The sequence below is a fragment of the Cyprinus carpio genome, chromosome B13, assembly GCF_018340385.1.
Source record: "Cyprinus carpio isolate SPL01 chromosome B13, ASM1834038v1, whole genome shotgun sequence".
In the NCBI taxonomy this organism is placed as follows: Eukaryota; Metazoa; Chordata; class Actinopteri; order Cypriniformes; family Cyprinidae; genus Cyprinus; species Cyprinus carpio.
Window position 1 is genome coordinate 15,589,879 of NC_056609.1, and position 27,331 is coordinate 15,617,209.

The window sequence follows — 27,331 nt, forward strand, 5'->3', positions numbered from 1 at the left end:
GAGATGAACAAAATCTGCGCAGAAACCGATCACCGGTGATCACCGCGAGATGCATGCCGGTTAGAAAAGTGTCCGAGTTACGTCCGCCTTGCTCTGATGTCATGCTGACGTGTGCCGAAAAACTCTCGCGACGGCGAGGCGGCTGTGTCGGATTGAGCAGTCGAGTGCAGTGGCTCTCCACCGACTGCGCTGATCAAAAGCATGATGGGAAACAACTGACTGACGACACAGCTTAAAGCTCATTGGTTCAGACAACTGTGATGCTGCGTTCTCTTCTAAAATATTTTATTTTTTTTATCTGATTTCATGTGATTATGTATTTAAATTATTCATGAATCTTCCCAAACACTATTACAGTGCGATATATGTGTGAGATATGTGATTGTTGTCATATTTCTACAAAAATCTAAAATACATGTTTGTATTAAAGTAAAAACGGATGATAAATACGGCTTTCGTATGGAATTAAATAGCAAGCACCTTGAGTGTCTTGTTCATCATATTTATTTTCATATAAAAGCAACAGAACTGAAATTATATCATGTTTATTAGCAACACAGCACGTGAGTGAGAAATAACGCGATATCTGCCTTTGATCTCGTAGGTATCTGTTCCACTTTGAGAGCTCAGAACTGTCGGTGTTGGAATATTCTATTTCACTCCTCCCCTCACTGCAGCCGCCTACTCTCGCCTACATTTCAGGCGAGGCGAGGCGCATCTCAAACAAGCCTATAGACTGTAAAAAAATATGGATGTAGTGTCCATGACGTCACCCGTAGACTCCTCAATAGCGGTTTTGAAGCTCAAAGTGTGCAGAGCGGGCCGTCGCCATCTTGGCAGCGCGTCACCGCGCGACTCTCCCGGATAATCGAAAATGGGCAAAAAGGAGGGAGCTGGTTGCTGAAACCACGCCGACCTAGCGCGATGGCATTGTCAGCAGCGGCAATCTACCTGTCACTCACGTGGCCTGGCCCTTAATTATGCAGAACTTTAAGGCTTAATATAATTTAAATGGATTAGTTATAAAAAAATTCACACCCATCACAGTTGTCATGAAAGGCAAAATTTGCGATATAGACCAAAATCATTTTTTGAACCAGGCTGTAAATATTTTTTTTTCTGCTGTAAAGTTGGGCATTTTAACATGGGGAGTCTATGGGACTGACTCCCTTTTGCAGCCAGCCTCAAGCGGCCAGTCGATGAATTACAGTTTTAGTCTCTTCCTTATTGGCTTCACGAGAGAGAGTGCGAGGTTGCCGCTCGCTATGGGGTAAGTGGCTTTAGTTATTTATTTTTATTGGGTAATGAGGTGTCGTATGGTGATTCGTTAATTCGCCAGGTGATTAGCTCGGCGTCTGCATTCCAGCGAATCAGGGAGGCCTACTGGGGGAACGCCACATTTGATAATTAATATTCATGAGATAATCCTTCAGCATAGTATGATTGGTTTACGCACATCGGGGGTTCCAGGGCTCTTGCGTGAGTGACAGAGCTCGCCTCTGGAGGAAACGGAGCGACTCCAAACTGCAAGGCTCGCGGCTCTCAGTATAAAGCAACTTTTAAGCATGCAATGTAGGTTGAAGCAAAACTTTGAGAAGCTGTTTGTCTTTAATGGTTTGTTGAATGGAACTGGAGGCAACAGGCTTGACACTGTACTCGAGACGCTCAGTGGCTGCAGTCGCGTGAAAACATTTCTAGAAGCATAGTCTCTCAGTTAGTGCTTCATTCATAGTTTTCGCATTCTTCCACACCTACCGATATGTTACTACATATTACTGCGATACTAAATATAGACTATTCTGCAGTCAGTGGCTTTTCTGTTATTGGTTTGAATTTGCTGTGAGGTGTATGTGTCTGTTTTTGGCTTCTGGCAACACTGATTGAGTGAGTGATGCTCGAGCTCTTTGAAGTGTTTTTTTTTTTTTTTTCTTTCCTGATGTGTGTAGTTTTGCATGTTTCTATCTGGTCAAAGATGGATAAATTATATTTGCTTGTACAGTAGTAGCTACATGTAATTCACTACTGTGAATGGTGAGAAGGTGTAAAAGTGTAAACATGTAACTGAGGTGGGATACATGTCTTCAAGTGGCAACTGTTCTCTGTATGTATTCACACAATTGACCAAAATAATCATTAATCAACTAGTGCAATATCTTGTTGGGTTGCGTTTGTGTAGATCCATATTGGTGGTTCAAATAATGTGCAAAAACTCTCATTTGATCTATTGTAAGGTCATCAGTATTCAGTGATAATGTGGTCATCTAAAAATTTTTATGAACATAAAATTAATGTGATGCATACATAACTTCTCTCTCTCTCTCTCTGTGTGTGTGTGTGTGTGTGTGTGTGTGTATATATTTTTTAGTATAACATGTTAATACCATTCATATTTTCACTTTTTTATAATTTAAAGAAAAAAACAATCTGATGTATCGTTGACATTTGAGACTTAATACTATAGAAAAACACTAAAAGTTTTTCAGTCAGTGTTTTCAGCTTGTTCATTTTCATATAAAAATACGGCAGTTGCGTAAAACAATGGTAAACATCATTCAATGTAAATTGTGATAATTGTAATTAATAGTTGCAATTACAATTTCAAGGGAATAATCGACAATGATATTTTTATATTTTAAATAAATGCTGTGCTTTTGAACTTTCTATTCATTCTGAAATATATTTTTTATAATTGTAATTTATTGTTGATTTTACATTGATAATAATTAGAAATGGTTCTTGAGCACCAAATCAAAATATTAGAATGATTTCTGTAATATCATGTGACACTGAAGACTGGAGTAATGGTGGCTAAATTGCAACCATTATATATATACACGTATATATATATATATATATATATATATATATATATATATATATATATATATATATATATATATATATATAATATATATATATATATATATATATATATAAAACATATGTACATATATATATATATATACATGCATACAAACAAGCATATATATATACACACACACACACACACACACACACACACATATAAGTGCTGTGAAAAGATTAATTGTGATTAATTGCATCCAAAATAAACTTTTTGTTTACATAATATATGTATGTGTACTGTGTATATTTATTGTGTATGTGTAAATACAAATACATGTCTTAAATATATACATGCATGTGTTTGTATATATATATATATTGTGTAAATAGTATTAAATGATTTTTTTTTTAAAATATTTATTTTTTTATACATTATAAAATTAATATACACAGTATGCTCACATATATTATATATATATATATATATATATATATATATATATATATATATATATATATATATATATGCCATTGTATATATATATATATATATATATGCCATTGCCATACAGGTATGTCTGGTTAGAAAATATACAGCAACTTAAATAAGAAAAACCTAATGCAATTTTTATAATAATAGTATGTTGTCTTTGCCAAGGTTCACAATGGCAAGCACTGTATTAATTATCAAAGCAATGTCATGAACATGAAGTATGCTTGTTCTCTGAAATGCTGTCTATGAAGGCCTGATTGTTGAACATTCACGTACAGTATTACTTCAAATTCTTCCGTTGACAAAGAGTGCTAAACTTAGCTGCAAACTAGAGGTCTCCCAAATTAGGCTGGGCGAACAGGCAGGTCCTCAGTGGTTATCTTTCCTCCGATGTCTCGGTGCGGAGCTTGTGATGTGCTGGTGCACGAGAGGTCCTCTTATCTCGGTTCTGTGAGAGCTATAAGAGCATATCAACCTTTTCTCACTGCCACTCGTTCTTTGTTTAAAGCTGCCCATAAAGAACCTCCAGATGCCCCTGAATGCTTGGGATAACATTATCTCATGTAGATGCCATTCACGGTTTGTTTAATAAAAAATTATGTCCTGCATTATGATTACAATGCCAGTGGAATATTTTAAATGCTAGTATGAGTTTAGAGTGATTGATTGCATCCAGGAAGTTAATGTATTCATAAAGATACATTACCATTCAAAAGTTTGGGGTCAGTAAGAGTATTTAATGATTTTAAAAGAAGTCTCTAATGCTCAACAAGGCTGCATTTATATGATTAAAAATGAATAAAATCAGTAATATTGTGAATAGTTACGATTTAAATAACTGTTTTAATATCTTTTAAAATGTCATTTATTACTATAATGGAAAAGCTAAGTTTTCAGCAGCCATTACTCCTGTCTTCAGTGTTACATAATCCTTTAGAAATTATTCTAATATGCTGATTTGCTGCTCAAAAAATATTTCTTATTATGGGTGTTGAAATGCTTAATATTTCAGTGGAAACTATGAAATGTTTATTTTGTTTATCTTTTGTAACATTGTAAATGACCTTACAGTTTTTATTTAAATGAAAATGTTAATTTCTTTAAATGTATTACTGACTTGGTAGTGTATGTTGAAATTTCAGTGTATTTAGATTGATGATAGACACTTCATTTAAACAGGAGACACAGTTCAATTCCAGAATACATTGTGAATGAATGAGATAAGCTTGTTTGCGTCCGTAGGGGCTGCCATTTAACTCTATAACCTTTTGTTGACCTTTTTTCAGAATCAGCCAGGTTGCACTAGCAAGTAGTTTAGCCTAACTCTAACCCTAACCCAAACTAAAACTAGCCCAGGACCCAGATAGATGATGCACCCTAGAAGAAAGGAGTCTAGAAAAATCTTTTAGCCTAAGAGGGGGCTATATTAGTTCTGTGAATCATAGGAGGCCTGGCATTCTGGGTGTCCCCTTACATGCCATATAAGTACCCCTTCCTCCCCCCTCCCCACAATGCCATAGTGCTATCGCTCTCGGTAGAGGGGCAGATATTCTTAGGCTGTCTGTCCAGCTCATCTGAACAGGCAAGAATCTTCTTCCTCTGGCTCGTAGCTCTGCTCTGTTGCTCCAGTTATTTTGCATTCGTTGCAGTTTGGCTGGGCCTGAATTCCTTGTTTTAAGCTGTTACTTTGACCCTTTTGGCCTGCAGGTTTTTTTTGTTTGTTTGGTTTTTTTTTTAATCAGAGAGGTGTGAGTGTTACTTTCATTTTACACTTTTTTCCCCCTTCTTCTTTCAGAGGCTGTTTGGCACGTGCCCCGCCCCCCTCCAAATCCATTTACCCCATCCGTTTGGAGAAATTCTGTTGCTTAAACAATACACAGGCTTTTTTGAACAATGAGTTCGTACAACGTTTCACTCGCTGGACCTTCGCCTTGGGGCTTCCGGTTGCAAGGAGGCAAGGACTTCAACATGCCCCTCACCATTTCCAGGGTAAGACCCCCAAATCTAGGCCAAACAGACAGTGATTCATTAGTAAATTAGCATTTACTCGCAAACCAATCAATGTAGACTGAGTCTAATTGAATGTTTTACTCATATTGGAATTCAATTCAGTTTCGGTTCAATTTAGATTTTCCAAACCTCACTGTCCAGTTCTCTTATTATGAAACTTAAAATATGATCCATCATTTCATTGATTCGTAGTTCCTTTGTTCATTCATTGTTATCTTGGTACTTGATTCTTTGCTGATCTGTCGCTGATCCAGAGTTTTTTGTTGTGTAATAGTAATGACGTTATTCATCATATGAAATATGCTTCTCCTAAAATATAATGCTGTTATTATCATTATGACATATCCTTCTTGATTTGGAAACTTGCATTGGGCATGTGCAGTTTGAGCCTCATAGAAGTGATTGGTATCTTGATGTAAAGTTTGTGTATCACCTTTTGGTGCTGTTAGATATTGTTTTTTTTTCTGAATTACTTAGTAGTTTTTCTGCAATGCTGCTTTATTGAAGAATCATGTAAATCCATATTTCCAATGTAGATGTACTGTATTGATCGTAATGTATGTTGTCAGTTCATTGCAATCGAGTCAATTCATACTTGTTCTGCAGTTATTCTTGTGTGTGACGTGAAGTCATGATGACTAATTCTTCTCTAGAACAGCTAGTTCTGAGAAATTGTAGTTCGATATATACAAGGAAGTCAGGATGAATGAGTGCAAAAGGTTGTTTATGAGGTCTTTATTGTAAGACAGGAAGGTCAGATATCACAGAAGGGTGAGTTCTCATTGTACTGTAAAAAATTCTAGCTCTGCAAACGCATATAGTTGACCTAGTAGAGAGATTTTACTTATTGAAATCATAATGAGAACATACCAGAGAACATTATATTGTCGGCATGAGTGCGTTTGACTATTAATGTATCTGTTTTTGTGATTGTGCTGAAGTGTGTCTTCAAATAAGAGCACAGTCCACATGCACCTATTCTCAGATGTCTAGTGAGGACAGATTCATTGCCCCAATATGTTGCTGGCATTAAAGGGTCTTGAAAAAATAGATCCGCTTGTGTAAAAAATGTCAGACAGTGATCGAGCCGTCAAACGGTGGCAATACATGCTACAAAGAGATGATGCACTGCCATTTTGTCACCTCTGCCAACATAGTCTGCGGTCAGGAAGAATGTCTGTCCTGCCACTATACTAGGTGGTCCATAGTGTTAGTCATATTATAGTGACGTATATACCCTCAACAGTATCGTAGTGCAGATTGGAATCTTCTGATGCTTTTCTAGGCCTTTTTATTTGCAACATTTGACAGCCGTTTGGCCTCACTGTACTGGTTACTAAGAATATCTAAATCAAGAGGTGTGTGGCAGGTCTGTGTTGTCTACAGGAAAAGACCAGTAGCACAGGGCCTAGTCAGTCACTTTAGAGTGACAGGTGCTACCCAATACGTTTGTTCTGGCTGGCGCTTGGCTTCACAGGGGGCTTTTCTATAAAAGTACCTCACAGGCCTGCTGTAAAGGAGTCAAGAAGTGTTCTGTTATTCTGTATTTGAATCAAGACATAGATTTACATCTGCTGTGAGTATCACATTAGTAGGTCTGAGAAGGATCCATGTAACTTAAGAGGTTGAATATTATTCACCAGCCCACAGGAGACAGACGGCCTGGGTGCTATTTACTGATCAGCCAGTGAGAATTCCTGTTCAGTGCTGGAGACTTTGCTTTGAGTGTTAAAACATGCAATAATTAACTGTTATGGACCTGTTTATGAGCTGTTGAGATTGAAGAATAATTAGCTGTATATAATATAATATAATATAATATAATATAATATAATATAATATAATATAATATAATATAATATAATATATATATTTATAATATAATATGTAAGGGATAATGTACATCCAGCTGGTTGTTCTCGCAGAATAAACCCTGACAGGGTGATGTGGTTTATTCTGCGAGAACAACCGGCTGGATGTACATTATCCCGCTTATTACATGGCTACTTGCCACATAAGTAAATAATTATTTGAGTTGAAATATTTGAACACAAAGCTTCAGTGAAGACAGCAGTTGCGAGCAAGTGGCAAATTCAAACTAAACGGACATTTAAGGGAAACGGTGCAGTCAAACCACGTATTACACAACATTTCACCACAAAATAATTAAGGCAATAAAATAATTAGGACAAAAATGTTTTAAAACCTTACCAGTTTGTTAGTTCTCTCATTATCCATTACGGCTTAGAAAACAGTCATAGCAAAATGGCAGCAGCTGGGTTTGTATGAAACGAGAGCGAGTCCGCGATACCAGGATGACATAATTAAACAATTGTACACCATTTTGAATTGAGTTATAATATTTTATTAGCTAAACAAATGGAAAGCTTCCACCAAGAACAAAAATAGTTCAAGCAAGAGTACAGTGCCGACTGCTGTTGCCCGGATGAGCCTGTGTTATTAGCTTTTACAGGTTGTTATCCAGGGATAACATACCTCGGAATGTCGCGACTGACCAATCAGAATCAAGTATTCCACAGAGCCGTGAAATATAATATAATATAATATAATATAATATAATATAATATAATATAATATAATATAATATAATATAATATAATATAATATAATATAATATAATGTAATAAAACATCATATAATATAATTGGGAATGCATTAAATTGATCAAAAATGACAATGAAGACTTTTACATGGTTACAGAAAATTATATATTTTTATATTTTAAATAAATGCTGTGCTTTTGAACTTTCTATTCATCCTGAAAAATGTTTTTTTTTTAAATATATTTTTTCTACATTGATATATACATACATATATCATATATATATACACACAGTGCCGTGAAAAGGTTTTTGTCCCCTTCCTGTTTTTTTTTTATTTTTATTTTTTTTTGCATTTTTGTCACATATTTGTTTAAATGATGATTTCATTTATTAAGGGAAAAAAGCTGTCCAAACCTACCTGGCCCTACGTGAAAAATTAATTGCCCCCTCCTGGTAAATCATGGAAGAACTGTTATTGACCATGTTATTTAAGAAAGCTGAGTTAAATTTCACTAGCCACACCCAGCCCTGATTATTGCCAGACCCGTTGAATCAAGAAATCACTTAAACAGAACCTGTCTGACAAAGTGAAGCATGCTTAAAGAGCAACACATCATGCTGCGATCTAAAGAAATTCAAGAACAGATGAGAAACAAAATAGTTGACATGTATCAGTCTGGAAAGGGATCTAAAGCCATTTCTAAGGCTTTGGGACTCCAGCAAATCATGGTCAGAGCCATTATCCACAAATGGTGAAAACTTGGAACAGTGGTGAACCTTCCCAGGAGTGGGCAGCCTACCAAAATCACTCCAAGAGCGCAACAACAACTCATCCTGCAGGAGGTCAAAAAAGAACCCCGAAAATCCTGAAGGAGAATGTCCAGCCATCAGTTTGTGACCTCAAGCGCACTTGGGTTATGCAGCAAGACAATGATCCCAAACACACCAGCAAGTCCACCTCTGAATGGATAAAAAAAACAAAATCAAGGTTTTGGAGTGGCCAAGTCAAAGTCCGGACTTAAATCCAATAGAGATGCTGTGGAATGACCTTTAACATCCATTCATGCTTGAAAATCCTCCAATGTGGCTGAATTAAAACAATTCTACAAAGAAGAGTGGGCCAAAATTCCTCCACAGAGATGTGAAAGACTCCTTGTCAGTTATCGCAAACACTTAATTGCAGTTGTTGCTGCAAAGGGTGGCACAACTTATTATTAGATTAGATTTAGGGGGCAATTACTTTTTCATGTAGGGCCAGGCAGGTTTAGAAAGCTTTTGTCCCTTAATAAATGAAATCATTATTTAAAAACTGCATTTTGTACTCTGTGTTATATTAAAATGTATTCGATGATCTGAATATTTTAAGTGTGACAAATATGCAAAAAATGTAAAAAACAGGAAGGGGAGAAAACCTTTTCACGGGCACTGTATATAATGGTGTATGATAGGTAGTTAGGGTGTTTTTGAATAGTTTATTTTTTTCTGTAATTAAGTTTATTTTTTTAAGATATTGTATTTAATTTGTTAATTTGGTGCAGACTGAAGTAGTTTAAGTCTTTGGTTCTTTTAATTGTGATGATTTTTGCTCACATTTAACAAAAACCCTTAACATCTCAACAAATTAGAATACTACATAAGATCAATTAAAAAAAAACAGTTTTAGTGAATTGTTGGCCTTCTAGAAAAAATGCTCATTTACTGTACATGTACTCAATACTAGGCTCATTTTGCTTTAATTACTGCCTCAATTTGGCGTGGCATGGATGTGATCAGTTTGTGAAATTGGTGAGGTGGTATGGAAGCCCAGGTTTCTTTGATAGTGGCCTTCAGCTCATCTGCATTTTTTGGTCTCTTGTTTCTCATTTTCCTCTTGACAATACCCCATAGATTCTCTCTGGGGTTCAGGTCTGGTAAGTTTGCTGGCCAGTCAAGCACACCAACACCATGGTCATTTAACCAACTTTTGGTGCTTTTGGCAGTGTGAGCAGGTGCCAAATCCTGCTGGAAAATGAAATCAGCATCTCCAAAAAGCTGGTCAGCAGAAGGAAGCATGACGTGCCCAAAAATTTCTTGGTAAACAGGTGCAGTGACTTTGGTTATCAAAAAAAAAAACAATGGACCAACACAAGCAGATGACATTGCACCCCAAATCATCACAGACTGTGGAAACTTTACACTGGACTTCAAGCAACTTGGGCGATGAGCTTCTCGACCCATCCTCCAGACTCTAGGACCTTGGTTTCTAAATGAAATACAAAACTTGCTCTCATCTGAAAAGAGGACTTTGGACCACTGGGCAAGAGTCCAATTCTTCTTCTTAGCCCAGGTGAGACGACTCTGTTGTTGTCTGTGGTTCAGGAGTGGCTTAAAAAGAGGAATATGAAAACTGTAACCAAATTCCTTGACACGTCTGTGTGTGGTGGCTCTTGATGCCTTGACCCCAGCCTCAGTCCATTCCTTGTGAAGTTCACCCAAATTCTTGAATCGATTTTGCTTGACAATCCTCATAAGGCTGCGGTTCTCTCGGTTGGTTGTGCATCTTTTTCTTCCACTCAACTTTCTGTTAACATGCTTGGATACAGCACTCTGTGAACAGCTAGCTTCTTTGGCAATGAATGTTTGTGGCTTACCCTCCCTGTGAAGGGTGTCAATGATTGTCTTCTGGACAACTGTCAGATCAGCAGTCTTCCCCATGATTGTGTAGCCTAGAGAACCAAACTGAGAGACCGTTTTGAAGGCTCAGGTAACTTTTGCAGGTGTTTTGAGTTGATTAGCTGATTGGCATGTCACCATATTCTAATTTGTTGAGAGTGAATTGGTGGGTTTCACAATTTGAGTTGAATTACAGAAATAAATGAACTTTTCCACAACATTCTAATTTATTGAGATGCACCTGTATATACAGTGCCCGTGAAAAGGTTTTTTCCCCTTCCTGTTTTTTAGAAAAAACACAATGCATCAGTATTCCAGACTGATGAGATGTCTTGTTGCCTTTGTTTACATTATACTCTATTTTAGTGTAGAAATATTTTAAATGCGTTTGAAGAATTGTACTGACATAGACAATACACAAGTATATTTCCTAACTTTTTTTGGCTAATGTACTGGCCTTCTGAATTGGGTGAAATATTGTTGGCAGATGCTTCTGTGTATGAGTGTGTCTATGAGTGGTCCTATTCAGTGCTAGGTGCTGAAATGATGGTTTCTATTGGCTGAGAGCAGCTCAGACTGTAACAGATGGCACACAGAAAGCATGAACTTGCAATTCAGTTCAAACTGAAAGCAGCAGATGAGGGATATAAATACCTCTGGGTGGTTTGGATGAAAAGGAACTTCTAAGGAAAATAATACTTTTATCTGGCGAATGCATTAGACAGTAATTAAGTAACAGCAACAAAGAGATATTGACAAATGGCAGATAAAGTTTTGGAAATTATAAAATGTCAGTTCTATCAAATTATCTCTAAAAATGACTAAATTATTTATTTGGCCACTAAACTATACTAAACCATGTCTATAAGCTCACTATATTGCCTTTAAACTATAGCCTATATGTACATTCAGGTTTTCACTTTATGAAAGTTATGAAATGTGTTATAATCAAATATTTGCATTATTCATTATTCGAAAGAAGTTGAGATCCAAGCTTGTTTAAGCCATTGTGTTGTCACTAGCATGTAGCACAGATGAGAAAATGATTTATCCTATTCTGAGTGGTAGTAGGAGTAAAGGGGGTATGGGACCACCAATGTAAAAGAGGAGTTATGGGGTTACCGAGCACTAAATCACCTTATACTTCCACTAATGTTCTGTGACATTTCATTTGACACTGTGGTGTCATTAGAAATGCGTTTGCCTCTGAAAAGATGTTACAGTTAAATGTCAACAGGGATCCACTCTTTAGGATCTGCCAAATAGTTTGAGGATGTTTCATCCGGTGAAGGGCATTTGCAGTAGCTTAATATTATAAAACTCAGCATATTATTATTGTGGGCTCTCTTTGACATACCCTAATGCACCAACTGGTGGAATAGAGTTTCACCTTTGTGAAGTGATATTAGGGTGTTCAAATATGGACGTTTCAAATTAAGAGCTACTCTCATTCATATGGTATTCACTGAGCATCCAGTTAAAGCTTGTGAAGATTGAGTTTTATGGTTGGCTTGAATTTGATCTGCATTAATACTACCAGCTTGTTGGATTAATGACACAAATGTAGCTGTCTCTTTACTTGGATCACAATCAAAGTTTTTTTTTTTTTTTTTTGAAATAGCACAACACCCCTGGTGAGAGCATTCCCAACAGTGTTGTGACTTTCCAGTGCTGGACTGCTTATACAGTATGACATCTCTCCACACGCCTATTCTCTAATGAGCCGAGGGAAATTGTTCATTCCAGTCAGTCTTTAGGAAGATTTATGCTGGCAGATGAACACAAACCTACTTCATTTTTAAAGCTGATTGTTGGAAGAAAAAAGTGGCTTAGTAGCATTTTCAGTCTTTCATTGTTGCTTGATTTTTGTGTTGCCTACCCCTGGGTTAGACTGCAGGTTTGAACAAATAAATGTAGCCTTTGTAAGCATAAGAGACTTATGAATAAAAAATAAAAAAAAAACAATCTTCTTTTGAATGGGAGTGCATCAGATAATCTGCTTTAGAATAATTTTGGAAAATTGTTGCATACGGTGAAAAATTTTTTATTTGTTTGACTGCTACAAGTGACAGGATGTTTTATTGATTGTTTAATATCTGTTCTTGCATTATCACATTGGTTAGCCTGTTATGAAATGTCTGTGGTTCAAAATATTGCTCCATTAGCTGTACATTAAACAATATCTTCTGATTGGCTGCTTTTGTATCACTTTGCATCAGGTTAAGAGATGATGCCATTCAGTTGTGGTCCACCAGACTTATGATTTATACACACATCATAAAGCATGCAATTTATTTAACTTGATTTATTTAACTAATTAACTTGATGTATGAAGTCAGAAAACAAAAATGTTCCTCAGAACAAGTTGTTGTGTCAATAATGTTATTGTAATTATATAATGCTAGTCTCTCTCAGATAGTCATAAACCAGTAGGCAGCAAGTACCAGTCTTGGTGTTTGCTGTGAGAGCCTGAAGCTGGTGCTGCTGACAGGCAGAGCTGTTTTTAGATGGCTGCTGAAGGTCAGGTCAGTCCTGCTGGGGAAGACTCTAAGAGCTATTACTGTATATACCAACATCCAGCAAAATGACCGCTTCCTTCCAGAAGTACAGAAATGTTTGATGTGTTTAACCAAAGCTTGTCCTCAGATAATTCAACAGGTTGGCTTTGATGTGCTGTGATAAACTCTTGGTCTTTTTCACATGTGTTTTATTCATTTGGTGTCGGGCAGCTTTACTCAGCTCTTATATGAGGGGTGCTACAGCAGGAGAGGATCAGGTCACATTGCATTCATATGGTGTCGGATTCTTTTCGGTCTTGTTAGCATAAATGAGCCCATCTGGTTAAGTACTCAGGCCTCAATCATGGGCAAGTCTTCACCATTTCAGATATTTTGACGCCATGACTGTCAATTCAAATCATGATTACATGGTACTTATTGTATTGTAAGTGTCTTATCTTATCGCAGCGATTTATAGCCGCATTCTAGAATACTAATAAAAAAAAATGTATGTATTGTATGTATGTATATATATATATATATATATATTTTTAAAGGATACTCAACAAAGACACATGAAATTGATTGGCATTTAACATTTATACTATTACAAAAGATTTATATTTCAAATAAATGCTGTTCTTCTGAGCTTTATATTCATCAAAAATTAAAAAGGATTACGGTTTCTTGGTCACAAAAATATTAAGCAACACAAATTAAGCAGTTTTCTACACTGAAAATAAAAAAATAAAGGTTTTTAAGTACAAAATCATCATATCAGAATAATTTCTGAAGGATCATATGACACTGAAGACTGGAGTAATGATGCTGAAAATTCAGCTTTGCCATCACAAGAATAAATTACATTTAAAAATATATTACAATTTAAAACAGTTATTTTAAATTGTAATAATATTTCCCAATATTACTGTTTTTACAGCCTTGATGAACATGGGCAACCCCTTTCAAAATAAATAAATAACTAAATAAATGCTTATCAACCCATGCTGAGTGTAACAGGATATTCTCTGAAGAAAAATAGTGGGACTTTATCCATTTTATCCACCAGGAATTGATTGGATTGTGCAAAGAGGAAAGATTACAATTATAATTTGCACTGGAGTGATGTACAAAAACAATCATGCACAATAAGACCAGAGATGTTTATTAAGAATTTATATAGGGTGCATTTTGATCTCTAGTTGGCTTCATTTTATTTTTCCTTTACAGTTCATCTGTCTAGCCATCAAATATCTATCTAGTTTTCTCTGTGGCCTACTTTCCCCCCATGATTTATTTGACCCACAGAACAGCTCCTTTGTGCTGCTGTGAGTGAGCAGGAGATTTGAGCTGGCATATCAGCCACTCATTCATCCAGGCATCAATTGGAATGAGCTAGAATGGAGAGCTAATGCATGTTTTGTGTGCCAGGCCTGGTAATCCTCCCTTCAGTCTCTCCAAGCCTTTGTTGACCCATGCTCCCTTCCTCTTCCTTTTGCCATTAGTTTTGCTAACCCGGCACAAAGCAACAGTATCAGTGCATTTACTAAAACAACTAAATATGAGTTTTCAAAATGCCTTTCTTTTCTGCCATTAAGGTTTTTTTATTATGTGGCCTATAAGTAATGAAGCCTTAAGGGGCGAATCACCCAGAAATGAAAATTCCGGCATCAATTACTATCGTTCAGAACCCATATAACTTTCATTTTGGGTGAAGTAATCCTTTTAATTTGTAGCACAGGTCATTTTATGGGGATGTTGCCCCCAGCACATGAACATTACTGTCACAGTGGCCTTTCTGAAGGTGACAGGACACTCCCCCTGCTAGATGTGGCAATTAGACATGACATTTATAGAGGAAGAAGGCTTCTAAAATGACCCCTGCACTCTAGTGGGTAGCACCCATTCACACAGACTCAATTAGAGCAGCTGTCAAGCAGAAAAAAGACTGCAATTGCTTCCCACTGTGGGTAATTATATATACAGAACACCTTTTTGAAAGGAGGAAGTCATTTAAAGCTATTTTAGACTCATCGTGGCCATCTTACTGTGAGCATAATCATTCCAACCTCGAATGGTTAACGTTAGATACCTAGACCAGCAGAGGTTTTTTGCTAAACCTGGTGTGGCTTATTTTCTACAGGCTTGTACCTCAATAAGCATATGAGACAGACTTCAGTTATTTGTGAATTTGTGCCAGAGGATAGGAGCTCTGCAGTTGGGGGCTGCAGTTATATTGGGTTCATAAACATGGTCAGTGAACTTGAGCTGCTAATTCATTCGAGAAAATTATTATCAAAAACTGTGCCAGTTTGCAAGAAGGGCAACTACAATCTGTCATATTTGCCCATGAGTATGTGTGAAGTGCCTGGATATATAAACCATCCAGGTGTCGGATTGCATTGATCATGTTAAGCTCATCCACAGTGTGGACGTGACCACAGTAGTGGAAACACAGCTGTCACATACCGATACTTTTTTAAAGATATTACACACAGTAGCCACACGCTGCAAGCTTTTCCTAACAACGACACTGATTTATGAGATTTTATGGACTGAATTATCAAGATGATGTTGAATCTGCATGCTTTTCCCTGTTTTTTGATTTTGTGCAAATATATGTGTAATGGGTAAACTTGATTAAATAAGATAAACACAGCTATGAGTACTGTGGTGTTATGAGAGCTGAAAGCATAATCAAATTAACCAGAATATTTCATAAGCAAACACTAAAGGCATGCAATCAAAGATTCTATGTTTGCCAAACAATTATCAGCTTTACACTAGTAACCACATATCCTTGATGCATGATAGTTTTAATCTTTCTTTTATGCTGTTTACTAGTTTATCCCTATGTTATTAATTGTCTCGCCTTTGATGTACCAGGAGGAGACTAATAAAAGTATCAGATGAGAATAACAGCTGTATCAATAAAGCTGTGGCCACATTTACCGTCATACTGGTGATTTTTGACAGTGAAATACGGTAATTTCAATAGAAATCCATGCAATCTGGAATTTCACAATGAGTTCCATATTTTTATTGTGATAAAAGTGACATTCACTGCAGTTACCAACAGAAAGCTAATTGGTTTGAAAGTGACTTCTGTATAAACTATGCTTCATACAGTACATTGCTAATGACAATTAAAAATTTACCTTTTTTGCTAACGTGACAGGACTTTAAGAAACAAAAGCATTCATCCATTTGCACATCCCACAGATTTCTAAGCTAAGTGGAATTTAAATGCAACTTCAAAAAAATAAATATTTGTATCTTTGATAATTAAATTGCATGATTGTAGCAGTTTAAAGTGTTTGTTTGAAATTTGGACATCCATAAATTTGTACAATCTGTTTATCTCTCTTAATGTTGAGTAGCTAATTTCAGACTAGATTTGGCCATGTTAATATGCATATGTTTGACCAATCAAATTAGATAACTGTAACTGTTGTGTAATTTTAAATTTTTAATTATATCATATGTTGTAGCTACACAGTGCATGATGATGTTCTTTGGCCAGCTCTGCTGCTCCTTTCCGTCTGTCAGTTTGGTATTTCTGCTGGACCATTTGCTGGTTTGTCAAAGGCTCAATCTAGTTACCACAGGCTTTCAAAGCTTCCCAGTAATTAGTGAGAATCAAATAGCAGGAACTGATCAATGTCTGACACAATCTAAATCACTGAAAACCAAAGAATAATTATTATTAAGGGTTGATTCAGTTCAGAATTTCTAGAGATCTGGACACAAATATTGCAGGTATGATACCAAAGGTGGCCCATGAACTGATTAAATTAGTTGATTTGATTGTTCTATTAATGTTGTGGTTTAGAGTTAAGCACTTTAGAGGGGATAGTTCACCCAAAAATGGAAAATCTGTCATCATTTACTTACTCTCATGTTATTCCAAACCTGTATGACTTATTTTGAAGTATGTTTACAATAAAAATGTCTGGTGACCAAAAAAAAAAAAAAAAATAAGCTGACATTTCTCAAAATCACCTTTCTGTAGTTTCTAAGCTTTAAATGTGGTTATTGTACTCTAAATTAAGATCTTACTGCTTGATAGCTTTTGGATAATTGACAACAAACTAACTTTCACAGAGTGAGCTTGTATGTCTTGTATGTTGTTTCAGACACATACTTCTCATTTTCTTGTTATGGCTGGTCTACTTCTCAGGCTCTTGAAATAGGCTTTGCAGTCTTGGCACTTCTATGTCTTAATCCTTGGCTCAGATGTGCATGCATTCGTTTATTCGTTAAAAATTCAAAACAGATGGAAATGCGAAAAAAAATACAGATTCATTTCTTCAGTTCTTCCCAATGGGAGTTTTAGTAGTCATTCAGGAAGCAAATCATATCACAGTGTCAAAACGTCATGATCTAGCCAGAAGAGATTAGAGAGTAACATGCTCATATCTGTAATCAGCTTTATTCATTTTGCATTCACACTGTTTTTTTGTTTTTTGCTTTTTGTAAATGAGACAGTACTTTGAAATTGCTGGCTCTCAGAAGTGCACAGTCAGACTTTAAAGAGATGCTTCTGGCTCAAAACACAGCTGAAACCTCGCCAGATTTAGAAGAAATGAAGCAGACTCTAAATCGTGATAGCCTAGTTTTATGGTACAGAGATGACACAGTGCCACCCATGTGCAGTCTAAAGGTTTTCATGTATCTATTGTATATCACAGAATCCTAAATGATGGTCTGCAACATGCTCTGTACATATCATGGAGGAAAAGAATTGACTTAAAATCTTTGTAAAAGTTGTCTGCGTAGATGCACATCTTTTAAAATCAACAGTTTTCAGTTACCAGTTCCTGTATATTTTTTTTATCATCAATAAAGCATTCAATGAGGGGTTTGGTGTCCTTATTTAAATTATGAAATTCTCACACAACTTTTCAAGAATATGTTGTATTATATCCCAAAATTTAAATAAATAAATTTAAAAAATCTAAATTAGGACAAATTAACCTTAATTTTAGAAACAGTAAGAACAAAAAAATTCCCCACACAAAAATGAATAACCAGCTGATCTTATTCAAAACCAAAAGTGCAGTAAAAACAGTGAAATATTTTCTCTCTTTTTTTCATTTTATATGGCAAAGCTGAATTTTCAGCAGTCATTACTCCAGTCTTCTGTGTCACATGATCCATCAGAAATCATTCTAATATTCTGATTTGATTTGAACATTATAAATGTCTTTACTGTCACTGATGAATTGAATGCATCCTTGCTGAATAAAAGTATTAAATTCTTTCTATATATATATATATATATATATATATATATATATATATATATATATATATATATATATATATATATATATATATATTTCTGACCTCAAACCTTTTAACAGTAGTCTAGTGTGGAACATATAAAGATAATAAATCTCAAAAAGCCTGTTAAAAACATGCAAAATATGACTCAGACATGTTTTTGTTCCATGTACATGATATACTTCATATGCATTATTTCAGACTGTAGAGTAAGCGCATGACTTTATTCTGTAAACGCAGTCTTATTTTTAGCAAGAGGAACACATTATCTGTTCAAGCACTAAGCATGCATCATGCCAAATGTGTGCTTAAGATCTCTTTGTGCATCCAGCTGTCATGGATTCAGGATCCGTGTGTTTTTATCCTCCACTGATTTTATTGAGAGGGTATCAAGCAAGCACCTGTAAATGACAGAGCCTTCTCTTTTGTTCAGCTTTATTCAGACATACATCCAACCTCATCTCATGTGGAGGCAGACAAATAAAGACCAAATTATTACCTTGTCGAAGTATTGTGTTTTTGCAGAAGTGCTGACCTGTCAGTTTTTCATTTAAAAGCTTGTTTGGTTTGTGGCAGATTACACCAGGAAGCAAGGCAGCCTCCAGCAACCTGATCCAGGGTGACATCATCGTGGCCATTGATGGGGTCACCACAGAGGGGATGACACACCTGGAGGCCCAAAACAAGATCAAGTCTGCCAACTTCAATCTGGCCCTTACCATGCAAAGGTACAGGGCATTATTAGTGTTTTGGGGCTGTGTGTGTGCATGTACAGTAATCATTCAAAAATGTTTTGGAAAGATGTCTCTTATGCTCACCAAGACTGCATTTATTTGAACAAAGCACAGTAAAAGCAGTAGTATTGTGAAATATTATTACAATGTAAAAAAAAAGAAATTAATATAATTTTTATTTTAATATAATTAAAATGTAATTTATTTCTGTGATGGCGAGGCTGAATTTTCACCAGACTTTACTTCAGTCTTCAATGTCACACAATCCTTTAGAAATCATTCTAATTCATATAATTTGAATTTTAAAAATGAGTCTTACTTGTCTCTGTTGCATTTGTGTATTATAGTACTTACCAAAACCTTTTGAAACCAGGAAGGATGTGGCAGTGCTTGGAAATTCAGTATTGTGAATGATACATGTAGAGTCTGTAGAAATGTGAGATGCCTCTTGGTTAGAATTGGAGTTTCTTCTATTCTGGTGAAGGTAATAAAATGATCTGCCATGTTTACACTGTGATTGATATTTAATCTGTCTTGGCGACCATAAATTGAAACGATTTGTATCTTCAATGACAGCTCTGGAGCAGCCTTTATCATCCTCTTGTGTGATCTGTCAATTCTACAAACAAACAAATTTTTAATTGAATTAAGTATAGTGAATAATTCAGATGAAAGCGGGTCTCATGGGTTACTGTGATGAATATGCTATTGTTGGCTCATTCACTGCAGTGTAATAAAAGCAGGCCTTGTCTGTTCAGTGTAGTCAATCATGGGATTAATTTTTATGAAGTGTAAACAGACTGCAGCTTCAGTATATCATAAACATATGTGACTGAGATTTTGTGTGAGTTTAGATGAGCTCTGTATGTGTTTAGCCAGGAAAAGGTCATGAGAATTTAATGCCTTCATGTTAGTTGAACAAGTAGATATAAAGAGTATTATGACACATGTGACAACTTGCATCAGAATAGCTGCTGATTAATTTTGCTAATTTTCAACATTACTAGACAAGCATCCGCACACATTTGAAAAGCTCTTCAAAATAGACAATGAATACATGCACAATTTTAGAATCTTTCTTCACAGTCCCTGGCGAGTGTCCATTCATCCATCAGCAACATCATACGCCAGTTAACTTGATAAGCTTTTTTCCAGCCTTGTGCTCCAACCCAAGGCTGCCCAGGACTGACACTTACAGCTTTAAACAAGGTTTTCTCTGAAAGGTTTAAATTCCTTAAAAATGTTTACATTTTTTATAAAGTCATTGTTTCTTGAGCACCAAATTAGCATATCAGAATGATTTCTGAAGTACAATGTGACACTGAATACTGGAGTAACGATGCTGAAAATTCAGCTTTGCTTCACAGAATATCTTAATACAGTATATTATGTATTTTACAGAATATTCTATACATATACTGTATTTTTAATCAAATAAATGCAGCCTTGTTAAGCATAAGAGACTTGAAGTTAGAAAGTGACCCCAAACTTCACAATAGAAGTGTATATATATTGATGCCAAATAATGTTTTTCACTTGCTTTAAACATTGCAAAGAAACTAAAGTTAATTCTAATGCGAAAGCAGAGTTTTGAGATTGAAGACTGGTCAAAATTCTAATGTAACAAAATATCATATTTCATTATGAAATGTGCTGATGGTGTTATGATGTACATGACAGGCTTAAGTGTTTTACATGATTGTTTAGACGGTGTCTGGTATGGGCCACATTTAAAAGATCATGTAAACAGCTTCATATGTGAACATCAGATTTGAGCAGAGAACTATCATAACTGAAGGCTCTTGGGTAAAGTGATCAACTAATCAAAAGAGTGGAATGAAAGATATCTGCCATTTATTCTAGGCATGTAATATAAATATCAGTTATCAACAGATGAAGCTGCAGAGAGAGTGGCATGCCTGGATTAGTGTTTCTATCTTCCTCATGAACCATGTCTGCACTAGTCATCTGTGAGATACGGGAAATATGTGAGCTTGTAAAAACGTTCTTGATCTCTCCAGCACAGGTTGCAATTCTGATGTGTCTTAGTTCTTGAGTTAGGTTTACTGTTAGTTCACTCTATCATGAGCAAAACCCCAAAAAGGCATGTTCACCTTTATTTCCCCTCTTTGCGCATACCTGCAGGGATTACACCGGACCATCCTTCCTTTGCTTTAACACTCTTAATAAATCCCAGAGTTCCCTCTGCAAAGGTGGGATAAACTCTAACATTTGTCAAGATACGTTATGTACGTTGTTGACAGAACATATCTGTTGTCTTTACTGTGTTCCAAGGACTTCTCTTTTGTCACTTGTTCTTTGTGCTTTTCTTTTGGCACAAATTTTCAAATGATGTGCACTATAAAGTATGCTAGATTTTCAATTTTGTGTACAAGGCAAGAAATGTTTTAAATTTTTTCTTCTGAAAAGGTTCAATTTGGCACAAAGTCTGTTTGGACAAAAGCATTTTTGTTTGCTTCTGTTGTGGATGGGATTCATTATGTTGTTATTGTGACAGTGTTCAATCTCAAAGGAGAGTCAGGAGACCTGGAAAATATTTGCCAAAACTTTGTACATGGCTGCATCATTTATCTAGAACTGTGTGTGAAATGTTTATAGTTCATCACTTGACATTGCAATTTTGTCATAAAAGATGTGATCCAGACAGTCTGTTTGTAGCACTTTTGTCATTTTCTTCAAATGCTCACTCTGTCTTATCACAGGTCAAAGCGGCCCATTCCAATTCCCATGACAACACCAAGGATTGACTCCCCTATGTCTGTGATCCCTCATCAGAAGGTCTGTCACATTTTACTCACTGTCATGCATTCTACATATACCTGTATCTGCATACAGTATATGTCCGTGCATTCACATACTTTAAGTCAAGCACAGGTCATACATTCCACATAATTGTTCATGAAATGTAAAAGCTAAAGCAAGCCTTAGTCCTCAGTCAAAAGGAGATTTTTTTTAGAATCATGTTAAAGATTCTTTTTAGAGGGTAAGATAAAAGATTCTGTTCTTTGGTTTTCTCTCAACTCAGAATGCCTTTGTCATGTATGATATCTTTACAAATGTTCTACTACATGTAAAAAGCCTTATGACGCCCCCTGCTGGTTATCACTTTGCACATTCCAGCAAAAAGTTAACTAAATATTGTTAATGTAAGGCTCTTAACAATTAGTTTACCATTTAATAACAAATATTGTGTTAGTCACACAAAAGGAAAGATCATAAATCTTCTGTTTCAGAACCCTGATTAGTACATATTATCGTTCAAAAGTTTAGGGTCTTTTTTTTATAGAAATGAATACTTATTCAGAAAAGATGCAAAAGACGTTTAAAATATTTCACAGTTAACCACAGTTTCTACAGAAATATTAAGCAACTGCTTTTAACATTGACAATTGTAAGAAATGTTTCTTGAGCAGCAATTTTTAGAATGAATCTGAAAGATCATGTGACATTAAAGACCGGAGTAAATTCAGATTTGCCATCACAGATATAAATTATATAATATATATATATATATATATATATATATATATATATATATATATATATATATATAACAGTTACTTTAATTTGGTAAGAATGGTAAACAGTTTTTTCAAACAGCACAATACAAACTGTGAATTATTACTACTTTTTTTGTGGTAAAATATTCCTTTTGCTTTCAGTGAAACATCAAGTCATCAATTTTCAATTAAATTTTTGTAGTTTACATTCTAAGCTTTCCTCTGACCTCCTTCTGTTCTTTCTTTCTCAACACTGTCCACACACATGCACGTTTCCCTTTAAGATCAGCCTGTGCAAATGAATGGGGCTCTCTCGGTCTCTGCTGAGACAAACTCCAGCTACTCAAGCAAGCACACCAACCAGTCCTATAGCACTGTGGTGAGCAGTAGCGGAGAAGCTTCTTTGCCTGCTCAAAGGCATTTAGCTGCTCCGAGGGACAAATCCTCCTCTGGGCAAAAAAACCAGCAGTATAACTCCCCCATCGGTCTGTACTCTGCAGAGACATTACAAGAGATGGCCATGCTGCAGGAGAGGGTTAAGAGCTCGGGGTCAGGCATGCCTAGTGGGTATGTAATCACAGAACGACTGAGATCTGACGCTAGCTGCCAGGTGTCCTATTTAAAAATATAGTGTTTAATGCTAAATGAACAGTGTAGAGTTTCTAAAAGAGGTTAGAATCAGTGTGCCCATTATAGTTCAGCCCCACCTGGTTGCTAACGTTGCTCTTGACAGAAGAATGACAGCGGCCATGCAACATTCAGAAAAGAGAGGTTACATCTGTTACATTGACGAGGTTCAAGCCTCTGAAGGAATGTGCAAGACAAATTTGAGCTGAGGCTTCAGCTGGAGGTGGCCCTCCTTCAGATAGAGATCACGTTATACCGGATAATGCATCCACCAGAGGGGTTAGATTGAAAAATTGGCTGTCAAAATGGAAAATTCATCTCTGTTCAAAATGTTGGGGTCAGTAAGATTTTTGTTTTCTTTTGTAAGAAATTAATACATGTTAATTATATTTAGCAAGTATGCATTAAATTGATCAGAAGTGACAGCAAAGACGTGTAGTGTAACAAAAGGTTTGTTTTTCAAATAAATTCAGTTTTTTTATTGATCAAATAAAATGTTTAATGGTTTCCACAAATATATTAAACAGCACAACTGTTTTTATTGATAATAGTAAGACACTGATAATAAAGGAAGAGTTCAGATGCAAAGTGCCGTTTGAAATTTTCTTCTAAAATGAGCATTTTTATCAGGCCCCTGTGTTTAGTTTCAGTAATTTCACTATAATGGCAATGAATAGGCAATGAATAACTGAACATAAAACATAGGAACCTGAGAAAAATGCTCATCTTAGAAGAAAATTTCAGATGGCACTTAGAGGCTTTTGTATCTGAACTCTTCAAATATTTCTTGAGCACCAAAATATCATATCAGAATGATTTCTGAAGGATCATGTGACACTGAAGGATGACTGCTGAAAATTCTGTTTTGCCATCACATGAATAAATTATGTTCTATTAAAATAGAAAACAGGAATTTTAAAATGTAATACTATTTCACAATTGTACTGTATTTCTGATCAAATAAATAAATGCCTGGGTAAGCATAAGAGACTTATTTCAAAAGCATTAAAAAATCAGACCCCAGATTGTCTGTGCATAAATTCCTGTTTTGCTAACCAAAGCAAGCTGTCGTATTGAGACATTAAAAGCACTATATCACTTTCCCAGTTTGACAGTTTCACTTCTGCATTGTAACCTCAAAGCAATGCACTTTGGCAGTACTGTTGTGGATTAGGTAAATGGATGACAATGTCCTGTACCCCTCTCTGTTTACTCTCTTCCTCATATGCGGTGAAAAGGGTCTTAGCGTGTGCCTCAGCACAGAGGAAATCTCAGGCCGTCGAGTGATACGGATAGAGAGGGGTGAGAGAGCACCTGTCGCCGCTCTCCCTTTAAAAGGTCATGGAATTTCAGGGTTCAGTTTCCTAACTACACTGATACACCCCCCTCACTCCCTCCTATCACATCTTTGCAGGGAGACACTCTTATGAAAACGTGTTTCTCTTTTGTCAGTTGTGGTCAGTGACATGTCTGTTGCGTTCAGTTATTTATTTAATCTCTTTGAAATACGACTTGCTACTCGCTACGTGTCACTCATGCAAAACATACACACACACAGGCACTCAAACACACTAATGGTTTCCCTTTTCCTAAAAGGTGAAGTGTGTCATTTCTGTTCCACAAACAGAATTTGTCTATTTGAGCAGCCCAGCTTGGGTCAACCAGTGGCTTGGGTTTAGTGCAGGACATCCTGTGTAAGACAGGAAGTGTTTGAGCCGGCATTATTTATACAATTTGGAAATTATGCACTGCACCTTGAAAATCTGATGAAATTCTTCATTTTGAAGAACTTTCACTGGCACAACCCTTCCATGTTGAGTTTATATGAGTTGCTAACCAATGTCCTTGTTTCTGTTTCCTTTCGCCCATTGTAGGTTATTACCAACACTCCTGCCAAGTTAGTAACAGCCTCCCTGCATAACGTTGTAGTGCTCTGTGTGGTATACTGTACATGCATGGAATTGTTTGGATCTGCCTTTGTGGTATAAAGCCTGGTTAGTGAGATTTTATCATCTCGTGCAATCTCAGCTTGCTTTAATGATGCACTAATGCTTAACATAAACCTATACACAGAGAAGCATATCTGAATCTTTTTGAATATGTATTTATGAGAATCCCAATTGGCACTGTGCTGCAGTGTGTGTTTTAGGAGACTAGAGGTTTGCTTGCGGAACTCATGTTTAGCGTTGAGAATGCGTTTGTCATCTTTTTATTGGTCCCAGTTAAGCACTTCTTAGTTGGTATACTCACAGTGTTTGGTTGGGAATCAAGAACAGTTTCTTATGCTGCATTCACACCATGTCGTAATTACCACATTTACTATATGACAACCCAGGATTATTAGTTGTGATCTAAATTATGTATTACTGTTGCAGCACTACTAATGCCAAAATTAATTGGTGTAATTTAATAGACAAAACCAAAATATAACAAATAACAGTCATTATTCAAATGCTGTGTTAATAGTTATAGTTTATTCAGTGGGATATTAGATAGTTATTCTATAGTCAGCTCTTTGATAGTTACATTAAATAGTATTTTATCTCTTTTATTTTCTTGATTATTCTTAAGACATTAACAATAATCAGTTATAGGAATTATTAAACATAATTATTCCAAAATAACTGCTTAACTGTTTTTCTACTGAAGCCCTGCTATTTTGTTTCTGCTTGATGTTGTGCTGGTCAGGTGGTACAAATTGTACAAGTTCTGTGAAGATGTGAATGCTTATTGTCAGAACCTCATAATTACTGTAATTCCGACATGCCATGAATGCACCTTTATTCACTATTGAATTCCATGTTTAAATATATATATATATATATATATATATATATATATATATATATATATATATAATAATTAAATGTCCAGTTCTGTTAACGTTTCTTGCCCATGTATACTTTACTGTTTTGAACAAGTTTTTCCAAGAATTGTTTTACATTTATTAATTATTAAATATATATATATATATATAATTTTTTTTTTTCAAATATTTATTCTTTGAACGAATCATAAATGGAGCCGTTAAGGAACTGGAATGGTTCAGACGGAATTAGAATCAGGAATTTAAATTCTATCTGGTTCCCGTCCCTGTTTAGTATATTAAGTTGTACTGCTTGCTGTAGTTCTACAAGTAAATGTATGTGTTGTGTGCAGTAGTAAGTTTTTGCTGTGTGAAGCGTGTTTTTGATGTGTTGATTCTGCCTTAAACATTAGTCTGAGCCTTTTATTTGTTTATTTACCTATATTTAATTATTATCACACTATGGTTTTGTCTCACATGCAACACCTTCCATCATGAATTTCCATGCTGGTCCAAGCCAGTATAAGCATGCTGCTGTCTAGCAGAACTGGTCGATCAGTATAGTTTTCTGGTGGTTAATCTAATCAAGAAGCTTTGTTGAAATACCAGCATGCCAGCATCCAAAACACAACATATGCTGGTATTATCAACTGGGTTCTTACCTTTCCCTCCCAATTCACTGTCCACATTCCCTTCATCTCACTCTCTCTGTCTAACCTCCATTTTATCTCTTTTGTCTCTCCTTTACCCATACTCATCCCTTATCACCACTCCCTCACTCGCACAGCACCGAGTACCTGCCCAGCTTCAACCCAATAGCTCTGAAGGACACTGCACTCTCCACCAACAAGCCCATTGAGGTAAAGGGGCCTGGAGGCAAGGCCACCATCATCCATGCGCAGTACAACACCCCCATCAGCATGTACTCCCAGGATGCTATTATGGATGCCATTGCTGGCCAGTCCCAGGCCAGGGGTAGCGAGCTGTCTGGGTAAGACCTGTCGCACCTAACTGTGTCTTCTCCCTCCTCCCATTTCCTGCATGACACACGTTTGCCATAATGCCTTTCAATGCCACGCTTGTCTGGGCCAACGCTATCTGCTAATGCTCTAGAGGCTAAAGACTTCCCAACGATGTCTGATCATAGTCTTGATGTAGTCTTACTTTTCCTCAGTTTCACAGCATTGATCTGAGTAATGTAAATTGCAGGATATGAACATGTTGCCATACGGAAGCAGAAGAAAGGTTTTCGAAGTCTTCAATGTTAGCATATGTTATGTTTCTGTTTCTGTAGTTTCTGTAGAACCAGTTGGAATTTTTGTGTGTTTTTCAAAT

At 36.1% G+C, this 27,331-nt stretch overlaps 1 protein-coding gene across 10 annotated transcripts in view; it reads left to right on the forward strand.

Annotated features, from left to right (window-relative positions):
* Positions 1-1,451: 1,451 nt before the first annotated feature.
* Positions 1,452-27,331, forward strand: part of LOC109047021 (LIM domain-binding protein 3-like) — a 46,101-nt gene continuing 20,221 nt past the window's right edge. For 3 of the 10 annotated variants that reach the window (XM_042736827.1, XM_042736829.1, XM_042736830.1), the window contains exons 1-6: positions 4,748-4,880; positions 5,094-5,287; positions 18,885-19,036; positions 21,766-21,841; positions 25,065-25,087; positions 26,784-26,987. In XM_042736827.1, the coding sequence (XP_042592761.1) occupies positions 5,192-5,287; positions 18,885-19,036; positions 21,766-21,841; positions 25,065-25,087; positions 26,784-26,987 (551 nt within the window). In that variant the 5' untranslated portion in view covers positions 4,748-4,880; positions 5,094-5,191. Of the gene's footprint in view, positions 1,573-4,746; positions 5,006-5,093; positions 5,288-18,884; positions 19,037-21,765; positions 21,842-22,846; positions 23,131-25,064; positions 25,088-26,783; positions 26,988-27,331 lie in introns of those variants that run through there. The other 7 variants (XM_042736832.1, XM_042736833.1, XM_042736824.1 and 4 more) reach the window with 5 other exon arrangements.